The following is a 25332-nucleotide window of genomic DNA, read 5'->3' on the forward strand; positions in this document are numbered from 1 at the left end:
TTGAAGGATGGGAAAGTAACGTATAAGAAAATTGGAAAGGCAGGAAGGAATCAGGGGATGAGGGGCTTAAAAAGCCAAGAAGGTTTTTAGATTTAATTCTGAAAGTAATGGGGGGAATGGGAGAGATACAAGACTTATGCTTTAGGATGATCACTTAGATGAGTGAAGGATGGACCAGAGGTGGGAGAGACTCGAGGCAGGGCGTTCAACCTGCTGGTTATTGGGATGATCTGGTTGTGAGATGCTGTAGACTTGTAGTGTCAGAAAAGGAGTGGGGCTTATATAGAGAGACCTTTGGTATGTTGATTCAATTTGATGGCAGATTGGAGATGGATAGTAAGAGAGAATGAAAAGTCAAAGATGACACTTGGGTTGTGAGCCTGAGAAGACAGGAAAATGATGGTTCTCTCCAGATAACATTTGAAGAGATGTGTTTTGGAGGAAAAGGAAGGAATTTGGTATTGGACATAGTGAGTTTAGAATTGATACCTTCTTTGTCAAAACATCTGGTTTTAGGTATTTACCAGACTGAAAGTCAGGAAAGATGTTAGAATTAAATAGTCACATCTGAGAATCATCTACATTGAGATAATTGAATCTTAGAATTGATTAGAACACCTATTTAATTTTTTATTGAGGTTTCACTAAGCCTTGGGGGTAAGAGAAGAACCAAAGGAGGGCAATGCTATGAAAGCAAAATATAAGTGATTGATATAATGAAAGACTGCAGAGAAGACTTCTTGAAAGAGAAGTATTGAGTAAAAGCCAATAGATTCATCAATTAAGAGAAATTGGTAATTTTGTAGGCAGCAACTTCCATTGAATAATGAATTGTAGAGAATTTAGAAGGGGGGCAAATAATGGCTAGCATTTGTATAATGTCTACTGTGTACCACGCACTAAGCTGAAGACTTTGCGACTATTATCTCATTTGTTGCTTACAACCACCCTGTAAGGTAGGTGCTGTTATTATCCCCATTTTACAAATGAGGAAACTAAAGCAAGCACAGGTTAAGTGATTTGTCTGGGATTACACTGCTAGAAAGTGTCTGAAGGTGGAAGTAAACTCTGGTTTTTCTTACTTCTGGCTCAGGGATCTTATCAGTTAAAATAGCTAGCAGGTGTCTAAGCTGAGTAAGAAGATAGGAAGAGGGGCAGCTAGGTGGTGTAGTGGATAAAGCACTGGCCTTGGAGTCAGGAGTGCCTAGGTTCAAATCCGATCTCAGACACTTAATTACCTAGCTGTGTGGCCTTGGGCAAGCCACTTAACCCTGTTTGCCTTGCAAAAAAAACCTAAAAAATATAGGAAGAGAAGGCATTTATTGGGAATGCTTTCTCTATCACTCAGTTTAGTAACAGAAGACTAAAGAGATATAGGATGATAACAGGGATGATTGTATTAATTGAGGATATTTACTTTTGAAAGATGGGTAAACATAATTACATATATAGGGAGAGATGGAAAATTTAAGAGGGTGTGTAGTATGATGGGATGACTAAGATTGCCTGAGGAACTTGGTTGAAGAAAGAATTATTTGAATTATTTAACATAGGAGAGGGAAGTCTTAGGAAATTGTATCAATTTTTTTTCAGTTATCTTTGAGACCAGATTCTCAGCCTAGAGTATGGGAAAGGGAAGCTGTGAGAGCTTTGAGGAGGGAAGCAAAATTTGGGAAATGTCATTGTGTTGAGTGGGTTTTAGGACCTTACTGGCTGGGACATTTAATTTGTTGAATTCATCTCTGTATCACCTTAGTGAATTAAATGAATGAATGAAAGAAAAAAGTAATAATGTTTTACCAGTTGTTTTACATGATTCTTACTATGTCCTAAACACTGTGCTAAATCTTGGGAATACAAATAGAAAAAATGAAACAGTTCCTACTTTCCAAGAGCTCATATTCCAATTGAGAAGACAACATATTAAAACATTGTGCTATAAGATGGCAAAGCCCAGGAATCTTTAGAGTCACTAAATAGTCAGATGACAGTGTACAGGGGACTGTAGGGGATAGGATTGGACCACAAGTTAAATCCTAGGTGACTTAAGCAGGGTCAGGCTAAATTGATAAATCCTGGTGATTCCATCTTTTTGGAAATCTTTTGACTCCTAATTTATCCAAGTCGTATGAACAGCCAAGTATTTCTTCCTGTTGTTGGGGGGAAAATAATTTTGTACTCTGCATTTTAGCAGAAATCTGCTATAGACAATGATTAATTTAACATTCTATATCAAGCATTTCTTTTTCTTTTAGTTTTTGCAAGGCAATGGGTTAAGTGGCTTGCCCAAGGCCACACAGCTAGGTAATTATTAAGTGTCTGAGGTTGGATTTGAACTCAGGTCCTCCTGACTCCAGGGCCAGTGCTCTATCCACTGCGCCACCTAGCTGCCCCACAAGCATTTCTTGAATAGAGAAATATCAAAATTAGCTTAATTCTCATGCTATCCTCTGCAACTCAATCCTAAGACCATTTTAGGTAACTTTTTATAAGAATTTTTACCAAAGGGGTATTAGGTAGCACAGTGGATAGAGCACTGGTCCTGGAGTCAAGAGGACCTGAGTTCAAATTTGATCTCAGACACTTAATAATTACCTAGCTATGTGACCCTCGGAAAGTTAGATAACCCATTGCCTTGCAAAAAAACCAAAAAGAGAATTTTTAACCAGGAAAATATATTTAAGTATAGTTTGGTATTAATATTCTAAAACTGCAACTAGAACTCAGTTCCCAAAAGATTTTTTTGTCCAATATTAATCTTTTAATCCTTTCTGAATGGTATCAGGTAGATCATGCTATATTGAGGAGATAATAATAATAATAATTATTATTATTATTATTATTATTGGATTTCCATAAGTGTATCAATAATCCAATCACCAAGCTGAGAGAAAGAAAGAGGGGCATACCATGCTATTAATCCTTTTCCCTTCCAAAGGCCTTTTGATTTTGACTTACCCACTTTACCTAAAAAGATAATTTGAAGGGTGGCTAGGTGGCATAGTGGATAAAGCACCAGCCTTGGAGTCAGGAGTGCCTGGGTTCAAATCCAGTTTCAGACACTTAATAATTACCTAGCTGTGTGGCCTTGGGCAAGCCACTTAACCCCATTTGCCTTGCCAAAAACCTAAAAAAAAAAAGATAATTTGAAAAGTCTTGGAGCTAACTTTTACAACTAGGTGGCAAAACAAGTAAAATATATTGGAGAGCTGTGCAGCATAGATGTACTCATGTATTAGACAACTGCAGCATGTCTGAAAAGCTAGGGATGACATACAAGCTGACATTAACTCCCCTCTGCCTTTCTCTTTCTCAACCTTCAAGCCAGTTTTAAGTGTGAACTGCTGCTGCATGCATGGCAGAAGTACTGGGAATACAGGACTGGTTGGTGTGCAGCTAAATGAAAAAGAGATGCTATTAAATTCATGCTAACCTTATGCTTTCTGTGTCTCTAGACTGGTGACCATGGGATACCAGGTCCTGCCCCCATCAAGAGTATCCCTGATGGGCATAGTGTTTTGGCTTTTGGCAGCTGCATGCATCTCTTCTTGCCATAATAATCATGTCCAGGTAAGTTCTTGATTTATGAACAAGGAGAAGCCTAGCACTGGGCTAGAGAAATCACTGACCTTTATTGGGGTTACTAGAGGAGAAACCTTTGTTTCTATTAACTTAAATGGTTGAGACAGCATTAGGTGACTGCAATTCAATGCTCTTCACCCATGGCATGTGTGTGTATGTGTGTGTGTGTGTGTGTGTGTGTGTGTGTGTGTTTGTGTTTGTGTATGTATGCATACATATCTACATCTGTATATCACTGTATCTGTATATCTATTTGTTCCTGTCTGATGAAGAAGTTTCTGAAAGTTATATCTTAAGATCTAATAATGAGGAAGCTCATGATTCTAATGGAGGTGAGAGTGCCTTCAATTTCAAGGAAAGACTGTTTCCCTTTTATCCCTTTATTTTTGTCTCTTTTTTTCCCTCCTCTTCTGTTCTTTCTTCACTGACATTTCCATCATAACTGGCATCCCATTATCCTGGAAAATAGCATTTGAAACATAGCATCCACTTAGGTTTACTTTTCCTTTACAGTTTACTTTCTGTCCTTGACCATACCACTACCTTAGAATGAAGGCTTTATTTTTATTTCTCTAAAAGTCTCATCCTCCCTTGTCCACTTGGGTTCACTCCCATAGAATTCTCCTGAGACTCTTTCTAAGCATTAGGTAAAGAGTTTCCAGGCTTTCTCCAGTGAGAGGCCCTTTAAGTGCAAATGACAATTGCGATCAAATCAATAAAAATCTTTAGTTCTTCCAGGGTTCACCTTTGGCTCATGGCAAATTTCCTTCTGAAATCATTTGTTTTCTCCTTTGTCTCTCACCCCTGCATTGTAGTTAAGCTAGGGAGAAAATGTGTTTTCTAGGCTCATTTGTCCTTTGAACCTTTAATGCTCTCTCATGAAGATTCTTTCAGAGCCAGTTTGATTATCATCCTTAAAGGGAAATAATGATTGGATTACAGTATTTCTGTTCTGAGAATTGTGTATGCAGTGTTAACTCTGTGTGATCTTAAGATGTGGAGTCCTGGATATGGAGTACCTTGGCCTAACTGGCCTTTGGATATCCCTAGGAAGGATACTGAATTGGGGTTGTTTTCCTAGTTCTTGATCTCTCGAAAATGAGTTAGTTTTGTTTCCCAGATTTGTGAGGATTCTCTTCCTCTCCCCCCTGAGCTTTAACAGATGCACAATTAACAAAGGCGTGCTGATGAATTTACTTAAGGACTTCATGTTATTAAGTCCCTTTTGGATAATAGTTCAACCAAATAGATGAGCTTTCAGAGCAATAATTATTCTGGCCCATTTATATTAGCTCTATTGAGTCTAGTCTTAGTAAAAATGTTAATACTGACTTTCATCAACAGAAGCTGCTTTTATCCTTATGGCTATTCCTAAGCTGAATCCATTTGTCATAATCTTTCATCATGTGCTAAGCACAAGTAGGAGTTGAAGTGTTTTTTCTCTCATACCATAAAAATTGCTGTCCTGGTGGCATTTAAAACCCAAATCATGCAGCCAACCACCTTCACAACAGTAAAAATTAATTGTTAATGATATATTCATGGGTGTCCAGAGCCTGGACCAACAGCACCTGAAATTACACTTTCCTAAAGACATTTGTGCAAATCATTGAAAACCTTTTGGAAAGGTTGACTATGTTGATCAAAGAAGGTTTCTGCTTCTTATTTCTCAGTGGCCACAGCCTCCTTTTCCTACACCTTCTAGGTCCCCAGGTGAGACTTTATGATCCTTGAGGATTGATCAGGTAGTGTAGGGGAATGTAGAACTAATACAATAAAGGAAACATTTAAGTGCCTATCTTGTCCCAGGTCCTGGGTTAATAAATTAGCACTGGGGAATAAAAGTTTAAAAAAAAACTGTCATGGTGTCTGAATACAGATTGATGCATACTTTTTTTTTTTTTAACTATATTTTTTCTTGAAGTTTCTCAGTTTTGGGGATAGGTTGTGCATACTCTTACAACATAATGTTTTTCATGACTAGACATTTCTAACCTACATCAAACAACTAATTTTTCTCAATGAGGGAGATTGGGATGGGAATAAGGGAGAGAATTTGGAACTTAAGGTTTTAAAAGTATATGTTGAAACTTGTTTTTGCATGTCACTGGGGAAAATAAAATGAAATAAAATTAAAAGGAAAAAAAAAAAGATGGTCACTGCCCTTAAGAAGCTTATAGTCTAATGTGGAAAGACAACACACACAAAAGGAAGTTGAAAAATGAAGTGAGTGGAGTGTGTGTGTGTGTGTGTGTGTGTGTGTGGTGGGGGAGAATGGAACTAAAGAAGAGATCCCCTGTCTGGGGGTTTCTGTAGTTTAAATCAAGTAGAAATGCCAATGGAAACTGGAAAAATATCCCAGTGAGAAAACATTTGTGTCTGAGTGTTGTCAAACATGGTGAAGGGACTGCCCTCTGATAGAGCTCCAACTCCTTGAATATTGTAATTTGAGAGGTTTCCATCCCTGTGCCTCTTGGATTGGTTTCATATTTGGTCTATAATTCCATCAGAATTTTTTTTATTAGTTTTTTTTTTTTTTGGCAAGGCATTGGGGTTAAGTGGCTTGCCCAAGGCCACACAAGCTAGGTAATTATTAAGTGTTTGAGGCCAGATTTGAACTCAGGTGCTCCTAACTCCAGGGCTGGTGCTCTATCCACCATGCCACCTAGCTTCCCCAGAAATTTGTTACTTTAAATGAAAACTTGATCCCCTGTTAAAATGTAAATACCTTTGGAAGCCTGGAAAGTATTAAGCCATTATCATCTTTTAACTCCTGCATAAAGAATAGTTTATGTGATTACTTTTCTATTCTCTGCTGGGTGAAAGTTGGACCAGGAGAGTATAAGAAACAGAGAGGAGGGCATATCTAGGTAGGGGTTTTTGGAAAGAAGGTAGTCAGTAGAGGCACAGAGGGTTTAATCACATTCACATAGAACATGCTTTTCAGTGTTAGAAAGGATAGTAGACATAATCTAGTCTAGCCCCTCAACTCTTACAGATGAGGAAATAGTATGTATGTTTATGTTCAGTTTTCTCCTTCCCTTCCTCTCTCATTCCATTGAGGAAGCAAGAAATATGATATCCATTTTACATAAGAAATCCATGCAAAACATTACCACATTAGTACATTGTAGGGGAAAACAGCGAGAAAAATAAATAAACTTGTGCTTCAGTTTGCAATTTGAATCCATGAGTTTTCTCTGTGGAGGTTTTCATCATTAGAATGTTAACCATAATTTTCCTTTGGTTAAATCAAAACAACAAAGTTAGTTTTATAAATGAAGTTTAATTCTCTAGAATCTTACTAAAACTACCATGGGTAGATGGCATCCTTACCAATGCCAACCTTGACCCAACATTTTGAGAAATTTTTATACAATTTAAACAAAGAGCTATAAGACTTTAGGTGACCAGCCAATGAGATTTCACATAGATACAAAGTTTTACAATATTCTTCTCTCAACTCTTATAATATTTACTTAAATTCCTATTGACAAAAATTTCACTTATGCTGAAGAGTAAATGTTTACAAACAACAATAGGATTTTCTCTCTGCTCAACCAGGATGTTTCTTATCTTAAAGTTTGTTGATCAGGTACTAACATTGTGATAACTAGATAGTACTGACACAGGTATAGTCAACATTGTAGGAGACAGGCTATATATAGCAGACTAGGATTTTATAACGTTTAATTAAAGATTAAGAGAGACTAACTTATGATCAGAAATATATTGCTCAAGAAATATTAATTCCATCTCAAAGAATATCAGGTTATACAAGTTCTTTGGAACTATTGTGATTCATTGTATTTTTCTGAGTAACTAACTTTTAATTGATTATCATTACAATATTGCCATTATTGTATATAATGTTTTCTTGGTTTTGTTCACTTCATTTTGTATCAGTTCATACAAGTCTTTATGGTTTTTTCTGAAACACTTCCCTTCAGTATTTCTTATAGCACAATGGTATTCCTTTCCATTCAGCATCTATAACTTATTTAGCCATTTCCATCTAATGGGAATCCCCTCAGTTTCCAAATCTTTGCCAACTCAGAAAGAGCTGCTATAAATATTTTTGTACATATAAATCTCTTTTACTTTGATCTGTAGAATCAGTATTGTGGAGTCAGAAGGTATGCACAGTTTTATGACCCGTTGGGTATGTTCCAAATTGTACTCTAGAATGGCTAGACCAGTTCACAGCTCTACCAAATTATGCTTTAGTGCTTTAGTATACTTATTTTTCTACATGCCCTCCAACTGTTTTTTAGGCAGTGGGGTTAAGTGACTTTCCCAAAGTCACACAGCTATGTAATTATTAAGTATATGAGGTTGTTTTTGAACTCAGGTCCTTCTGACTTCAGAACCAGTGCTCTATCCACTGTGCCACCTAACTGCCCTGCTCTCCAGCATTTGTTACTTTTCTGATTTTAGTCAGTCTAATGAGTGTGAAGTGATACCTCAGAGTTGTTTTAATTTGCATTTCTCTAATTATATATACAGCAATTTTTCATATGACTATTGATAGCTGTGATTTCTTTTTAATTTTTAATTTCTATTCTCAGAAAAGTTTTTACTTATTCATTTTTAACATTAATTAAAAAATTAATGTTTCTGTCTCATCCCACATCTATTGGGAAGGCAAAAATGTAATTTCAATTATGTATCTGAAGTTATGAAAAACATATTTCCAAGTTAACCATGTTGCCAAAAAAATCCAAGAAAAATAAAGTAAAAAAATTTTTATTCTATTTGTATTGAGACTCTTTCAGTTCTTTCTCTGGAAGTATATAATTTCTGATTCTGGAAACTGCCTGTTCATATTCTTTGACCATTTTTCAATTGGGAAATGAATCTTATTTTTGTAAGTCTAGCTCAATTCTCTTGAGAATTGAGAAATGAGACTTTTATCAGAGAAATTTGCTGTAAATTTTTTCCCAGTTTCTAACTTTCCTTCTAATTTTGATTGCATTGATTTTGTTTGTACAAAAGTGTTTTAATTTAATGTAATCAAAATTATTCATTTTACCTCCTTTGATCCTCTCTTATATCTTGTTTAGTTTTGAATTTTTCCTTATGGATCTGACAGGTAATTTTTCTGTGTTCCTCTTATTAGCTTATGAATAATACTAGGTTACTTACATGGTACTTTTTTTTATGTACATTATCTAAGAGTCTTTTGACAACCACATGAGTAATTAATGCAAATTGTGCCCCAATTTTATAGAGGAGGAGACAGTCTCAGAAAGATTACTTCTCCCAGACTCACAGCAGGTTTGAGGCAGAGCTGGGAGTCCCACCAAGGCCTCCTCACTCTAGAGTTTGTCTATTGTACTATGATGGTAGGGTCATAGTTGAATATTGGAAGAGACCTTGGAGGTGGCTCATTTAGTTCAACCCTTCCCACCATTTTCTCTGTCATTAGAGGAGTCTGAATCCTGCCAACATCAAAGTGGTTGACTCAAGGAACTCTTACAATTCCTGATCAAGTTTTGTATCCAGGAAACCATGACTGATGCTTCATGGAGTAGTTAGTTTCAGTGATTTCTGTTGCAGGTAGGCTGGTTTTTTTCCTAGAGTAAATTAATTTATGGATATGTTTGTGAACTCGTCCACTTTGCTCCCCAGTTTTGTACTGAAAATCACCAGGCCCAATCTCTTTTGGCCTTTTATTCTATAAGCCTAGGATTAGAACAGGAAGAAAATTTCATGGGGTCCTTAAAGAGAGAAAAAAATTTATATTTTTTATTTCATATCTGTCTCCAACTCAAAAGTGCTGCAGATCCTTTCACATTAATCCTAGCTTTCCAGGGGAGAGGAAACAAAGTGTCCCCAAACTGATTTTAGCTTGGGTGTTTTTTTCCTCTTCAGTGTGTTTAGTCTCCCACACTTTGGAAGTTTATTAAGCATCTCTTAAGTTCTAGGCCCTGTAGTAGGCACTGAGGATGCCCTTCAGGAGCTCACAATCTAATGAAGAAGAGAGGAAGCAAACCCATCCCCAAATAAGCTATCTATTTATGATAAAAATACTTAAGAGAGGAAGGTACCAGGATTAAGAAGTCTTGGGAAAAGCTTGGATGATGAAATTTTAGTGGGAACTTGAAGAAAACCAGAAAAAAAAAGAGATGGTGATAAGGAGGGCATGGGGCAGCCAGAGAAAGTGTCTAGAGCTGGGAGGTCAGGAGGCTTAGTGTCACCTTATCAAAGAGGACACAGTGGGCAGGGGGAATGTCCGGTATGAGAAGACTGGGAAGCAGGCATAGCTTTAGAGTCATTTTCTCTCTGCTGCCCTGTTATAGTGGGTCATAAATTTTATATATACACATATATACATATATATATATATTTAAATATAGTAGCATTTCTCATTATCCAATCCACAGAAGAATAATATCCAGGAAAAAAAGGAGACATCAACAGAAGAAGAACTTGATAGTGAAGACCTGAATGTATTTTACCCTACGGACCAATGGCAGACCCTTCAGCCAGGTAATGGGCTTAATTCCAAGCCTAGTTCTTCCTCTCTGGCAGGATTTGACCAAAAAGAAACCTAAATATATATTTTGAATTGAGCTTGCATATTCTTTTTGATCCTGGGAGTTCAGTTTTGAAAGGAACAGTCTCTCTTTGGCCTGCAGGAGGGGAACAATTCTGTGAGTGAAATGGTTCTTAGTGGTTGTGGGGGGGGGGGAGTTTGAGGGGATATTCATTATCCAGCAGAACTGAAATTCCAGTGTTTAAGTGGCCCGGCAGGCAAGTGGTGGGTGGCTGTGCTTTCTGAGCAAGTGATTGAAAACTTTCTTTCCTTGCACTTCTGAAGCACAGGAGAGGCAGGGACTTGTGTCTCTCTTGGTAAATGCTATTTTGGTCTCTGCTGTTCAGCTTTTGCTGTCGAAATATCATTCACTGGAGAGTCCTAAGTATTGGTGCAGGGCAGGTTTTTTTTGTGGTTAAAGTGATCTGTGCCAGTACTCCAGGTGAAAGGACAGATTCCACCTTTGAGTTGAACATTGTTTTTAGATGGGAGGCATCCCCTGAGGTAGAAGAAGCTTCAACCTTCAATCTATCATGTGTTCAGGGCCCAGTAAAATCACATCATGAGACTGAAACTGAAAAGCTCAGCTTTCCTTCTATCTTTTCTAACTCTTGTCACATTTTGCCAAGATTGTGGATCCAGGGAGAATAGAAGGAGCCCTCAGTTTCCCTTTAATCTTCAGGAGTGGGCAAGGGACATGGCAAATGGATTTAGGGGTCATCCTGCATTTAGGGGTAAGCTGCCTTCTAAATCAACTTAATTTTTTAATTTGTCTCTTTGGATTTTGTCTTTTTTTCATTGTGTCGGTATTTTCCCAGAAAGAAGGAATTGTTTTTCCTCTACTGCCAATCTAACGTGAATAATTGGACTTTGAGGAGGAAGAAGGAAAAAGTCATTTGCCATTCACATCTGAAATTGGCAATGTGTCCGGTCAGCTGTGTTGTTATTATCTGTTGGATGGGGAAGTGTTCTGGTTGGGTCCACAGGGATAGATGATGACTTTTCTGTGATTCTCTAGGAAAGGGCTATACCCATGCACCTCGTGTGTGTGTGTGTGTGTGTGTGTGTGTGTGTGTGTGTGTGTGTGTGTGTAAAACCAACATTCTATAGATAATGACAGTTTTAGAATTGCTGATATGTCACTCTTCTAACTCCCTTTTTTTAGCCCCCATGATTGTTACATTGCTATAAACCTCAATGGCTTGTGTGAACTTTTCCCCTCAGCTGAAGCAAGTTCAAATTGAAAGCACTGATAATGGCCACAACACAGTGTCAGTAGTCCATTGTCAATGGTTCATTACTACATCCTCCTTGATGATTGCCCTGTATAGTATCAGTCATTAATGTTTACTTTGCCATCTTGCTACATTTATAAGAATATAATTCATGCTGAGTCTACAGGCAATGGTTAGAATGGAGTGATGATGAAGTAGCAAGTGCAGACATTTGGGGTCAGAGCTAATGGTGACTTAGATCATGTTTCAGGACCTAATATGTTGGATCCTGGAGCTCCTTGGACTTTATTCTCTGTAGTGCCAATTTTCAAGTGAGGATAGGAGGGGAGTGCAGATGACTCTTGGACTATCATTGGATATAGTTGGAGATAGCATGGTTCTAGATGATGTTTCCTGCAAATATAAAAGACAAGTGTCATATTCTGTCCAAATTGATGAATACCTTGAAGAATTAGAGATGAATGTCTCTTTTGTGCCTCTCAAGAAAAGAGGTAGCTTTCTCAACAACAAGGAAACAACCTCATTGTGCCCTTTTAACATGCTAGCTGTGATATTGGGGGGTAAAACTATTTCCCTCAGTCTTACAAAAGTTGATCCAAGGGGGCTACTAGGTGGTGCAGTGGACAGAGCACCTGCCCTGGAGTCAGGACTTGAGTTCAAATTTGGCCTCAGACACATATTACCTAGCTGTGTAACCCTGGACAAGTCATTTAATCCCATTGCCTTGCAAAAAGCAAAGCTTTGGAGCCTTTTGCCACCTCTTCCCTACACTCTCCTCTTCTCAAAAATCCTTAACAATTTTTCTTTCCCATGGTTTTCTTCCTAGCTCTCCACTAGTCTAGAGTCCTCTTTTTTTACAGGAATCCTTGGAAGCCAGAAAATGAAGAGATGAAGCATTCTTTCTTTTTGTGCCTTTCTTTTCCTACCATGCATGAGGTGATCTTAACTTGCTGTTTCCCTATCCTGAAGAATTCTGCAGCTGTACTGAGAAAAATAGAGGTGGTGTAACAAAGCTGAAAAGTACAGGGCCTTTGAACTCTGCCAATGTTTGTGTCATGTTGGGAGGGTCTTAATGTTTACAGATGGAAATATGCTAATAAAGAAAGGTCCTTTTGAACAGAAGCATGTTTAGGGTGGCTAACAAACTGTGGGATTTTGTGAGATTCATTGGGGACAAAAATTTGCAGTAAATTGGAACCTCTTATATGTGTATTCACTCTATGTGGCCCCCTCCTTTCCTCTGTAATCAAAATGTAATTATGAACTTTACATTCAGAAATCTTCCTGGCAGCAATCAACAGAACTATCTTCCTCTGGGGAAATGGAACTGAAATGAAAGAGAATAGCTCATCCCACTGGAGACCACTGTAAACTCCATGCTTGATAGACTAAGTAGGGAAATTTTCACCTGCTTAATCCTCAGTTAGGCTTGACTCTCAAATTAGCAGTCCCAGAAGATGTTCATATGACCAGATTTTATTTCCATTCCTTTTGACTTGAAACTAACTTTCTTTTTGTTTTTGTTTTTTTGCAGGGCAGTTGAGGTTAAATGACTTGCCTAAGGTCACAGAGCTAGGTAATTATTAAGTCTCTAAGGTTGGATTTGAAGTCAGGTCCTCCTGACTACAGGGCTGGTGCTCTATCCACTGTGCTAACTAACTGCCCTGACCTGAAACTTTCAAGGAAATATGAGGCTCAATGAGGTCTCTGGCATAGAAGTGAAAACTTGTGTGGTAGTCACCAGTTGTTCATTCTTTTTCCCTGAGAAAAGGATGAAAGAATAGGATTAAATGTAAGCAGAAAGAATTCAGACTTTCTCTAGATGGTTGTGAAATTTAGATTATAGAGTCTGTTACTGAAAGAACTTTATTAATGATTTTTAAAAGGATAAATAGCTGTTCTATAGTATTACCAGAAAACTAGGGCTTCAACTTGATGTCCTCCAAGGTTTCTATCAATTCTCTTATTCCATGAATTTAATCCCAACCTTGTATCCCTAAGCCTTTTATAATAACCTGAGGGTATGCTAATTACTTCTACAATGCCAGAATCTAAGAGGAGGAGGTGGGACTTCTCTGTATCATTTGGTCTGGCACTGCCAAGGCAATCATAGATGGGGCTCAAAGTTCAATAAATATAAGAGCTTTTTAGGGTTAGGATTCTTAAATCGATAATTTTGTATAGCTTGTGAATGATGTTATAAATGTACAAATAGCCCTTGGCAGTAAAAAGTTTCATCACCCCTAGTCTAAGGAAACTGATTTTCCTGGGAAATAAAAACTAGATATGTGATATAGAAGTGGGTTGTGGTCAGTATTAGGTTCATGGGTTTCCTGTGGCCCCAGACCTCAAAGACTGTATCCAACAGGCTACATCATCTTCCTTTACACTGGGTAGGGTTGAAATCCTGTCTCCTAGTCATTTATCAGGACACTTCTGAAACAATAAATCAGATTCTGACATTCAAGTAAGCAGCCTTGTTCTGTGTTTCTTTTTCTTGAAAGTGATTTTTCTTTACTTTTCTGGCTTATTTTGGAAGCTGTCTCACCTAACAAAGTGTGGAAATAGTGTGAGACATTCACTGTCATGAGTAGGAAAGACAGTCACCATGTAGTGCTAACTCTCAAGGGGTGTTGAGTAGGGTATAGCACCCTGAATGAAATTTGTCATGCCAGAATTTGACATGCCAGCGTGGGGTCTGACTCTGCTATAGACTATGGTGGGATAATGACCAGTTCTTAGCTTTACATACAGACTAAGTTTGTATTCCCTTTTTTGGTTGCCATGTTACAGAGTTGGCTCATTGAGCCCTGCTGTCCCCTGAAAAACCCAGATCTTTTTCAGATAAACTGCTTTCAGTCTGATAATTTTGACATCAATTTTATTTTGAACACAGATTTTGCATTTAGACCTGTTAGATTCATCTTAATATATTTAGTTCTACATTCTAGCTGTTGGTCTTTTTTGGATCCATAATTCCTTGGATTAATTTTCCATCTCAATGATTTGTCATTTGTAGATTTGATAAGCATGTCACTTATGCCTTTATTATTAAACAGCTCCAAGCCATGGACAGATTTCTGGGGATACTTAACTAGAGAGACCTTTTCTCATGCTGACAATGTCCTATTAACAACTACTATTTGGGTGTAATCATTCATCAGGGTTTGAATTTCTCTCACTGTACTTTTTTTTTGGTGGGGGGAGGGTTGCAAGGCAATGGATTAGTGGTTAGTGACTTGCCCATGGTCACACAGCTGGGAAATTATTAAGTTTCTGAAGTCATATTTGAACTCAGGGCTTCCTGAGTCCAGGGCTGGGGCTCTATCCACTGTGCAACCTAGCTGCCCCTTTCACTGTACCTCGCACCCATATATATGTTAATATATATATATCTCCATATTGTCCACAAGGATACTAGAGAGATTTTGTCAAATGCTTTGTTAAAATCTAAGGTAGGTTACCATATATAATTTCACTCTTCTCTAGAATGTGAGCTCCTTGAGAGTAGGCACTGATTTTTCTTTTTTGCACTATTTTTGTAACTGTAGAACTTATCACAGTGTCTGTCACATAGTAGATCTTGTTGCTGTTTGTCCTTCCTTCTGGAAGAGGATCATGACACCAGGGAGGAGTTGCCATGACATGCAAGTGAATTAAATTGAGGGAGGGCTGTGAAAAGTCACTGGCCTCACTTTCTCCTCTGGAGCTGATAGAAACCTAGCCAACACCCCAGCCCCAATTTCCTGACTCCATCATAGGGCCTCATTAGAATAGCAAAGTACATCTTGACCGAACCACAGCATTTGACCATATCATTCTGTTTAGAAATGCCATAGAAACCAGCCAATAAGAAAGTAGCACCAATAAACTGTGCACCTAGGCCATGGACCATAAATCACAGAAGGGTCTTTCCCTGGAGCAGCACCTACACACTACCCTTCCTTGCTGTCCTTGGGTGAACTTATGATGAAGTCAAACTAATTATAATGTCATTATCATACATCAGTACCCTGCTTGGTGGACTTTTCCGTATACCTTCTGGATAAACACATATGCAGTTCTGCCAAAGCTATATGTGGCATAACAAAAATTACTCCCTGTGTTTCAAAATCAATATATCCTGTTAGAAGCATAGTACTTCTTGTCCTAGATAAAGCTCCTAGTTTCACCCAGCTCAGCATGCTGCTTCCTCTAGGGAGTAAGAATCTACTGGAGAGCATGATATCCTGACCATCTCCCTCCTGTCCAAAAAAAAAAAACCCAAACCTCCTTTATTTGACTTGGAGACAGTCTGTGAGTTGTAATTCTTTGGAGACGACTTGAATCACATTTTTTTTTTTTTTTTTAGTTTTTGCAAGGCGATGGGGTTAAGTGGCTTGCCCAAGGCCACACAGCTAGGTAATTATTAAGTGTCTGAGGTCAGATTTGAACTCAGGTACTCCTCACTCCAGGACTGGTACTCTATCCACTGTGCCATCTAGCCACCCCCAGCTAGGTAATTATTAAGTGTCTGAGGCTGGATTTGAACTCAGGTACTCCTGACTCCAGGGCTAGTGCTCTATCCACTGTGCCACCTAGTCGTCTCTGAATCATAAATTCTTTAGAGACAGATACCTAGAAAACACTCTTGTACTTCATCAAAGCCATCTGGGTCCAGTGGACAGATTTGGATCAGGACAACTGAAGATAACCCTGGTTGCAGTGGAAATCTTGGCCCTTTTAAGCCAATGTGTTTTCCCAGGTCTTAGTTTGTCTGAGGCAATGTCCGTTCAGTGATTAAGGCTAGGTAAGAAATGAGGTAAAGATTGAACTCTTTTATCTAATTGAAAAAAAGATAAAAAAGAAAATCTGTCAGTGGAAGACCCTCAAGGTCACTCTTGGTCAGTCAGTTCTCAAACCATGACCAGTTGGGAGCTGGCCTGAGACCTAGTATTGACCCATCTACAAAGGCCAGAGTGATTTAGCTGCTTAGTAAATATGCTTGTTTGACTTCCATCTGAAAAAAAATGAAGCACTTGCCTTTATCCATAGTTTAGTGACTCCTCTACTATTCTTTATCATCTTTCAAAGATGATGAATAAATACTTGTATTGTTTTTTGATTGCAGTATATCTATTTATTTTGCTTACTCTACTTTTTTGCTAGAGATTTCTATTGAGGAGTGAGGGATTATTTTTGGAAAGTGACATTGATGTTAAAAATCCTTCTAAAGCCAACTGACAAAGTTAGTAGTAAGTACTCTAGGATGTATTTCATATGGATTTGATGACTTGAATTCAGTAAGGGCATTTAATTACTTTATCTCTTTATGTATTTTGGGAATTAGCTTCCTATTAGCTATTTTTCTTCTGTCCTTTGCAGTTAAAAGATGATTCTTCTTATGCAAAAGAGAAATAATCATCCATTATTATTGTCCCATACATCCTGATTGATCATCTTGTCTCTTTGATTATCCTTTAAAATATATATGTGGATATATGCATATATGCCTACATATGCATCTATCTATATCTTTCATCAATAATTTCCAACATAGCTATAAAAGTCCTTGTTTTTGTTGTTATTAGCTTACTTTGCAAGCTTCAGTTCATCCTGAGATTGAATATTTTTTGCATTATCATTTCATGGAGTATTGGCCACATTTTATATTCAAACTCCCTTTGCAGGTACAAGCATGTTTTGGAAGATTTCATGGTTGGCGGGGGGCAGCAGCTGCCTTTTCTTCAGCTTTGGGGTCAGCACTGGTAGAACCTGTGATATTTTAGTAAGACTTGTTAGTCCTGCTAGCTACTACTGCCCTTTTGACAATTTGCATGCTGAGGACCTCATCTTAAACTCCTCCTTCCACTCCTCAATTGAAACCATTTATCCTGAGCTTCCTTTTCTGCTTTTACTTGGAGATTTTTTTTTTTTTTTGAAGACTGCAGAACACCAAGACAAGGGTAGGAATGGAAAGGGAGAGCACAATACTCTATAGTAAAGTGAATATAGGTGTTTTTTGGGCATACAGATTTCTTTCAGATTGATTTACCTAAAGTCAGATTTGTACTGCATATTTATTGTTTGTCTTAATCCTCATATAGTCCACATTCCAGGTATACTCTTGCCTCTTGCTGTGCCTCATATTCTACATTCCATCTCTTGCTTCTCTTATAAGAGAGAAGCATCATAATGTGATGGACAGAGTAGGACTGGTATCGTTTCTCAATATATACCAGCTGTGTTTCATTCAGTATCTCTTGGGCCTCAGTTTTCTCATCTGTAGAATCAATTGGTTGGATTTGCAAAGTTCTGTGGTCCTTTTTAATCCTTGAACCAGTGTTCCCATGCTTTCCTTTACAGAGGCTGGTGTCACATGGGAAATCCTCCCTTCTTATATCTGTCTTTTATGATCTCTTCCCTTCAAGATTTCACTCAAGGCGTTTTCCTTTAAGTCTTTTTTCTTATTCCTTCATTAGTTAATATTTCCTTCCCTCAATATCCAAAAAAACTTTTTATACGTTTTCTATTATTTTTGTACATGTATTCCTTGAGGGCAAGAACTATTTCATTTTTATTTTTGTCCCTCTCCTCTTTTCTTCCCTCTATTGCTGGAGTTGCCAATTAAGATTGAGATTGTTGGAAGAGAAAATCTTCATGTCTAACCCTGGAGGTGAAATAGCTCAGGATTTATTTTATGAACCTGCAAAGATTACAGATTATACTGATAAATGTGGGCAGAAAGAACAAATAAGAAAGTTTTAGTTGAGATTGCCTGAGAATAAGGGAGGAAGAAAAGAAGAGAACAATACACAGGGAGAGAATTAAAATTAGTGAAAGTAGGGGTGATAGTAGAGTTAATCTACTGGAGAAGAAATTAAAGGTGAATACTTTGGTAAACAGGACATCAGAGATCAAAGAGCATAGAATATATAGATAGTTCTCCAGTGGCCTAGACTGGGAACATGGCTTTAGCTTAGAGAGAGAAAGAAAATGGAGAAAGGGGAGAAAGAAGGGTAGAAGAGGACATAAATGCATTTCCGTAGTGTGTTGGACAAGGATGGTGCTTGAGGAATGGTTTAGCACCTAGCTCCAAGCTTCAATTGGTCCTTCTCTGCTGCCTTTAGCATACCAAAGTCTCCTCCATCTTTAAATAGTACTGATTCAACCAACAATCTTGTTGTATTCCTATATTGTTTCCATTTTTCTTATTTCCTTGAAAAAGCCTCCTGTATGTTGCCTCTTATGCTCTTCTAAAACCACAGCAATCTGACCTCACACCTCCCTCTTAAACTGAAATAGTTGTCTCCAAATTACTTCTGAATTGCCATAGAACTTTTATTCGGTCTTAAAACCCTTCTTGTTCTCTTGCACTTGACATCGTTTGCTACCTTTTTGCTTCTGGATGTTTTCATAGCTCTGGGTTTTTGTGACTGCCCTCTGTTGGGCTGAATCTCTTCTACCTGTCTGATTGCTCCTCCTCAGTCTCCCTTGCTGAATCTATTCATGCAGTACGTGCTATATGTGGGTCTTCCTCACAACTCTTCTGATAGTATTTTTCTCCGTCCAGTCTCACTTGTTGATCTTTTCCACTTCCGTGTTTTAAATTATCTCAGTGCAGATGACTCCCAGATTTCCAAATGCCGTTCTAGTCCAACTTCAGTTGAAAGAAAATATAAATAAGCTTAAGTTCAGGAAAACCAAAAGCCCAATGGACCATTTGTACTAGGTTAGACATTATTGGAAAAAAGGGACCTGGTGGTTCTTGGAGGGTTTCTGAGCTTGAGGGGATAGATAATAAAGTAGATGGGAAGTGAGCAACTCATATCTGTGTTCCAGGGGATAAAGTGCTATATCTAGAGTCAGGAAGATTCATCATTTTTCTGAGTTCAGTTCTGGCCCTCAGATAGTTAACTAGCTGTGTGACCCTGATAACTGTGCCCTAAAGCTGTTTGCCTCAGTTTCCTTATCTTTAGAATGAACTGGAAAAGGAAATGGGAAATCATTTCTGTATGTCTGCCAAGAAAACCTCAAATAGGGTCAAGATGAATCAGACATGATTGAAAATGACAAAGGGAGGAAAGAAGATGAAAATTAGGTACTGTAACCTATAATATTGCCTGTGACTTTGAGGGAAGTGACCATGATTTTTTTTTTGGTTTGTTTTGTTATTTGATTGTTTCCTTGTTTCAGGTTTCTTAAACTACAGACTGATACTGTGTGTTATAAGGCTGATAAGATTTTTATGAACCTGACTTTATTGATACTTCATCAGTCACATGATATGCCTTGGTCTTTTGCTAGTACCTCAAGGAGTCTACCCATAGCCTCTCCATAGTCTAATTTGACCTCAAATAGGCTTACAGGGATCTCTGAGATTTGAATCAGTTTTTATGACCTTCTCAGAGGGATCATTCAAGCCCATGTATTGTAGTTTTAGAGAGAAGCTCCAGTTAATGAATCAGCAAGCATTTATTAAACCTTTACTATGTGTCCAGCATTTATGCTAACCCACGTCTCTTTTTTCCCCAGGTTAGTTCTCTAGCACTATATCATTGCCTTTATATTGGTTGATGACCTTGAGCAATCAATAAATTAAGAAACTGTGCCTTTATTTAAATAGTGTAATATGGGGGACATGGAGGTGAGGAAAGCCCTGGACTAAAATTCCTGAACCTAGATTTTATTCCCCTCCCTGTCTTTCATTCATTTACTGTATCACCCTGGGCCCCTCAGTCTATGCATGAGAGTTTTCTCATCTGTAAAATCAGTAGGTTAGACCAGATGTTCTCCAAGGCCCTTGTAGACCTAAATCCTATATTTCTAAGTGTCTGTTCTTAACCTAATGGTTTATTTATTTCACTGCCCTAATTAAATTGTCTCAATGCATCCAAAGAACAGTTTTTAAAAAGTATTTAGCCCCAGAACAAAACAAAACTCAATAACAATTTATCATTGCTAGGCTCAACAGATATGCTCATTTGCAGTTAATAGGCAACTAATAGTGAACTGTTCACAGTAAAAGTTTGAGCATAGTGGGACAATTTCCTGATCATTCAAAGACATTAACACTCACATACCTTTGGGGGGCTTATATTATGTTTATATTTCTGTTGGATCCAAATGCCTTTACTGAGTAGAATTGATGGTGAATGTAACTTCATTTAATGAAGATGTAGCTTTCATTACCTTAATAGTGAATATCTGGGGCAGCTAGGTGGCGTAGTGGATAAAGCACACCGGCCCTGGAGTCAGGAGTACCTGGGTTCAAATCTGGTCTCAGACACTTAATAATTACCTAGTCGTGTGGCCTTGGGCAAGCCACTTAACCCTCTTTGCTTTGCAAAAACCTAAAAAAAAAATAGTGAATAGCTGGAAAAACATAAGATATTTATGTTTTTCTACTTCTAATACTATTTAAGTCAAGTTTTTATTGTTGCTGCTGTTCTAAAATATTTTTAAAAGCTTTCTAATCTACAAATTTATTATAAAAATTACGTGTCAGTGGATGGGATTCCTGCAGTGTTAGAATGAAAGTAATTTCACATGCATTATCTTGGAAGACATTAAAAGTTGTGCCCAGTATGCACAGAACAATAATTAGCTCAAGACCACTAGGGCTTTTTTCCTGGGGTACTGATATCTTAAGAGATATGCTTCTCCTCTATTAGTCCTCAACTGTTCTACTAGACCCACAATTTCCTGTACCCTTTCTACCTGTTATTCCCCAAAACCAGCTCCTAGTGTCTGCCCACCTCATAGAGTCTTATCTTTTACCACCATGTCCATCAGGGCACCAGACCTGAGGATATCATTATACCTAACAAGGTCCATGCAGCTGCCTCCCCATCATGGGCATGTCTTCCCTCCACTTCCTCCCCTTCCTGCTTAACTAAGTTTTATCTAAGTGTTGAAACTCCTAGTGAATGTTTTGAGCCATAGGGTGAAAGGTTCTTTTTTTTTGTCTTCCACTTTATTTTATTTTAGTTTTCATTATTTATTTATTTATCTTGGATTTTGCAATTTTCCCTCTAATCTCGCTTCCCTCCCCACCCCCTCCCATGAAGGTTTAATTAATAGGACTTGGCAGATAAGATACCTAAACTGTAAATCTAGATAACTGGGAGATTGTTCAGGTCCTTGATAGTAATAGGGAAGCACTACAAGGTTTTCCTTGTTTCCATCCCCCCAAGAACCCTTTTTCCATTTTTAATTTTGCATTAATTGCTATAACCAAGAAAACTCAATTTCTTATTCAGACATAGCCATTACCCTACATAGGCCCATTGCTTATGGTGTGGAAGTGGAACCTTTTCTGGGAAAATTTGGTAAAAAACAATATAATTAGTCTTTGGCAATAATTTCACTTACCTTTAGTGCTTCCATTCATTTCTTCTTTCTTGTTATCTAGTACTATAATACTCTCTTGATTATTAAAATATATCCTCAAGAAAGTATTTATTATTTCCTTGGTATAAATTTGTTCCTTTGCCTTTCAGAATTCTTTCTTAAACTTTGTCTCTGATTCTGTGATGAAAGACCTTAGTCTTTGAGAACTTTTGAGCATCTTGAAACTAACTGGCTAGTAATTAGGTGGAGGAAGGGAATCATTTTTAATATTTCTGAAATTAGATTATGAAGGATGGATAAATCTTGAGATTTCTTCCAGTATTAACTTCCTTTAATTTTAGGTACTTCTATATTCTAATCTACATTTCTTGGGATCCCTGGGAAAGAGGGTAGGAAAAAAGGTCGTGTCCTAATACTCTTCTCTGATGTTAGCCAGACTATTTTGTTCTTTGCAGTAGACTAGGTAGAACAAGTGAATCCTTTAATGATTCTGTACTCTGTGTAGATTGAAGTATTTTCCCCCTCTTTCTTTTTCTTGCTTTTTTTGCAACATGATTAATATGGAAATGTCTTTTAAATGAATTCATATGTATAATGTGTATAATATAGTCTTCTCAGTGTGTAGGGGAGCAGCTGGAGGGAAGGAGAGAATTTGGAACTCAAAATAAAAAAAAAGAATTAAAAATGTTATCTGTTGTTTTTGTTTTTATGGATATTCCTCAGTTTCCAAACATTTGTTGGCTATTGTCTACTCAAACTTTTTCATTCTTGATATTTTAGGGCTTAAGGACTTTAGAAGCTAATACATAAAGGGGAATGAATATCATCTTGTGACTGTAATCCTGGATTTGGAAACAAGACATAGGGGTTTGAGTCCTGGTTCTAAATACTTTTGAACTGCCTGACCCCTTAGTAAACCATTTATCTTGTTGAACCTCAGCTTCTTTCAAGATAGTGGATAGGTAGTTATGTAGTGGCAGTGATGTTGGATGAGGAGACAGTAGAAACATAGATTGAAACATGTCTCTAGTGCTTATGAAGAATGTGACCCTGAGAAAGTCACTTGACTTTTTTGACCTTCAGTGTTCTCATTTGGAAGATGGATATAGTTGTATCTATCTCACAGATTATTGATATGAGCAAATGATCTTGTATATAAAGTATCTTATGAGTCTTATAAAGCAATATAGATATCAGTTGTCCTCTCTGCCTCCTCTTTCCCCTCCCATCTCCTGTTCCTCCTCCCTCCATCTCCTGTGTTTTTGTGAAAGAAGGGGACCACAAAATTTTCAATAAAGATAAGGTGGTAGTGGTGATGGCAATAATTTTTTTTAATTATATAAATTTTGCTTTGACTGCTGTGGGAGAGAAGAGGGTTATTTGGTACTAAACATGTGATAGTTTGAAAAAAGAAGGGACAGAGTTTATACTAACCACTGGGTAGTACATTTTTCTATCTGCCCACATGGTCTTTTCCACCCTCACAAAAAATAGAATGCCCCATTCAAGTTGAGGGCCTATTGCCAGTTTTTAAGGATAGCTAGACACTCAACATTCTACTGTAATTCCACTCAGTAACCCTAAAGGGGAACATATTTAGGCTGGCAGTGACTAACTCAGGAAGGCAAGGACCCTATGATTGTTGAGAGCCAAAGCCAATTCTGATTTGTGGTTGTCTGGCTGTGGTTCTCAGTTCAATCAGCAGCCTGTTCTCATTTGGCACTGGAATACACCTACCCAGGTTTTTATTCACCATTTGTCCTAATGGGGTCGGCTATGGTCCATTTTGTAAACTAGAAACTTTGGGTGGAAATGGAGAGCAGCTGTTTACCATCTTCTTTCTAATAACGGAACATTTTAATTTCTATGGCTTATATGCTTAAAGATCATGAGGTCCTTTTCTAGTCTTCTTCATCCAATTTCCATTAGCCTTTTCTCTTAGAGTATTTAGGTCTACTTAGTTATATGGTTCAATTTCTATAACCTCCACTGTTGGGCTTGTTTTATTCTTGGTTAGAAATCATGCCATGGTTTTTAAGTTTGCAGATGATTCAAATGGCAAGGGATAGTAATAGATACAGTGTCACAGATTTTTAGACTCTGGATGAGCCTCAAATCCAACTTATTACTCAAAAGAGTCATCCTCAACTATGACAACTTACCAAGTGACTTCTAATTCCCTGCAAGTAGACCTACTTGTTGTCTGTATTACAGTGTCCTGATTTGAAATCAGGATCCTAAAAGATCTCAACAGAATGGAAATCTTATGGACACTGTGTTTTTTTTTTTTTTTTTTACAAAGGAAGCTTTTTGGTTTTTGCAAGGCAGTGGGGTTAAGTAATTTGCTCAACATCACACAGCTAGGTAATTATTAAGTGTCCAATTTTGTATTTGAACTCAGGTCCTCCTGACTCCAGGACCAGTATTCTTTTCAATGTGCCACCTAGCTGCCCCCAAAGGAAACTTTTTAAATAAACACAAAAAGTTCTCAATAGACTAGAGCAAAATCTATTAAGGTAGAATTTTATGGGGATAAATAGCTTAACAAAACAATTATACAAGAACAGTCTCCTCCTTTGCATTTCTCTAAAATTGTCATATCAGTTATTTGTGTGCTTAACTGTTTTCATTCAGAAAAATTGCTAATAATGATCACTATCATCTTAATAGCCTTTCCAGTAAATTCTTTCTTTTTTTTTGGACTGAAAAAATTCTTATTGATAAATCAATTGATCCATCTTACAGGTTTTTGCTTGCCCATGCTCTTCTAATTCCTGTCCTGTTGCTCTTCTTTGAACTCTGCTAGACTATACTGTGCTTGGAACCTTCCAGTCTAGGAACTTCCAGTACTCCAGCTATCTGGCACCACTTACCTGCCCATAAATCTCCAAGGTGGCAAAAAAAAAAAGCCCCAAACCCATAGACATCAAAGCCATACTCCACCTCTCCCTGTAAACCATCTGACATTTTTTCAATTGTCCTGAATTGATCTAATCCCTGATGTTTGTGCATTGAAGTAGCTGGAGCAAAACCTTAACTAGGAGAGCTTCATTTTAACAATGTACCAAGTCTTGGGAGTAACTATTTTCAGTACCAGATTATATTGGTAATGCACAGTGCTTGACTTGAGTAGGGGTTAATAATACTAGGGACTTAATAAATTCGTATTCTATTCCCATTTCCTCCATTTTCAAATGATTCCTCTCTTGCTGTGATCTGGAGATCATTTTACCTATGACACTCTTTTGATATGTCTGGTTATATTACATCTTTGTCCTTCCTGCTTTGGTGGTACTAGTTGTGACTCAAGTGTGTGTGTGTGTGTGTGTGTGTGTGTGTGAGTGTGATGAGAAGGTTGCCATCTTTGGATGTACCTGCTCCTATGCTCTAGTTTTTCGGGTTTTGTTTTTTGGTGGGGGGGGAGGGTGAATGTTATTCTATTTCCCATACCTTATAGCCTTTGCCTTTTTTTCTTAGATATCTCTAGTTACATTGTTTTTTTAAAAAAAAATTTTAATTGATTTAAGGCAGTGGGATTAAGTGACTTGCCCAAGGTTACACAACTGGGTGATTATTAAATGTCTGAGGTCAAATTTGAACTCAGGTCCTCCTGATTCCAGGACCAGTGCTCTATCCACTGCATCA

General features: G+C 37.7%; 1 protein-coding gene and 1 long non-coding RNA gene across 2 annotated transcripts in view; both read left to right on the plus strand.

Annotated features, from left to right (window-relative positions):
- The window catches only part of SIL1 (SIL1 nucleotide exchange factor), a 330856-nt gene that overhangs the window by 15412 nt on the left and 290112 nt on the right, over positions 1 to 25332 (plus strand). The window contains exons 2-3 of the mRNA XM_074212929.1: positions 3456 to 3570; positions 9969 to 10074. Coding sequence (XP_074069030.1) covers positions 3456 to 3570; positions 9969 to 10074 — 221 coding nt within the window. The remainder of the gene's footprint in view (positions 1 to 3455; positions 3571 to 9968; positions 10075 to 25332) is intronic.
- LOC141506293 (uncharacterized) lies at positions 10082 to 12477 on the plus strand. The gene is made up of 2 exons (XR_012473807.1): positions 10082 to 10854; positions 12216 to 12477. It is a non-coding gene; the product is annotated as an uncharacterized LOC141506293 (long non-coding RNA).

This window comes from Macrotis lagotis, chromosome 1 (genome assembly GCF_037893015.1).
Source record: "Macrotis lagotis isolate mMagLag1 chromosome 1, bilby.v1.9.chrom.fasta, whole genome shotgun sequence".
Classification (NCBI taxonomy): domain Eukaryota; kingdom Metazoa; phylum Chordata; class Mammalia; order Peramelemorphia; family Peramelidae; genus Macrotis; species Macrotis lagotis.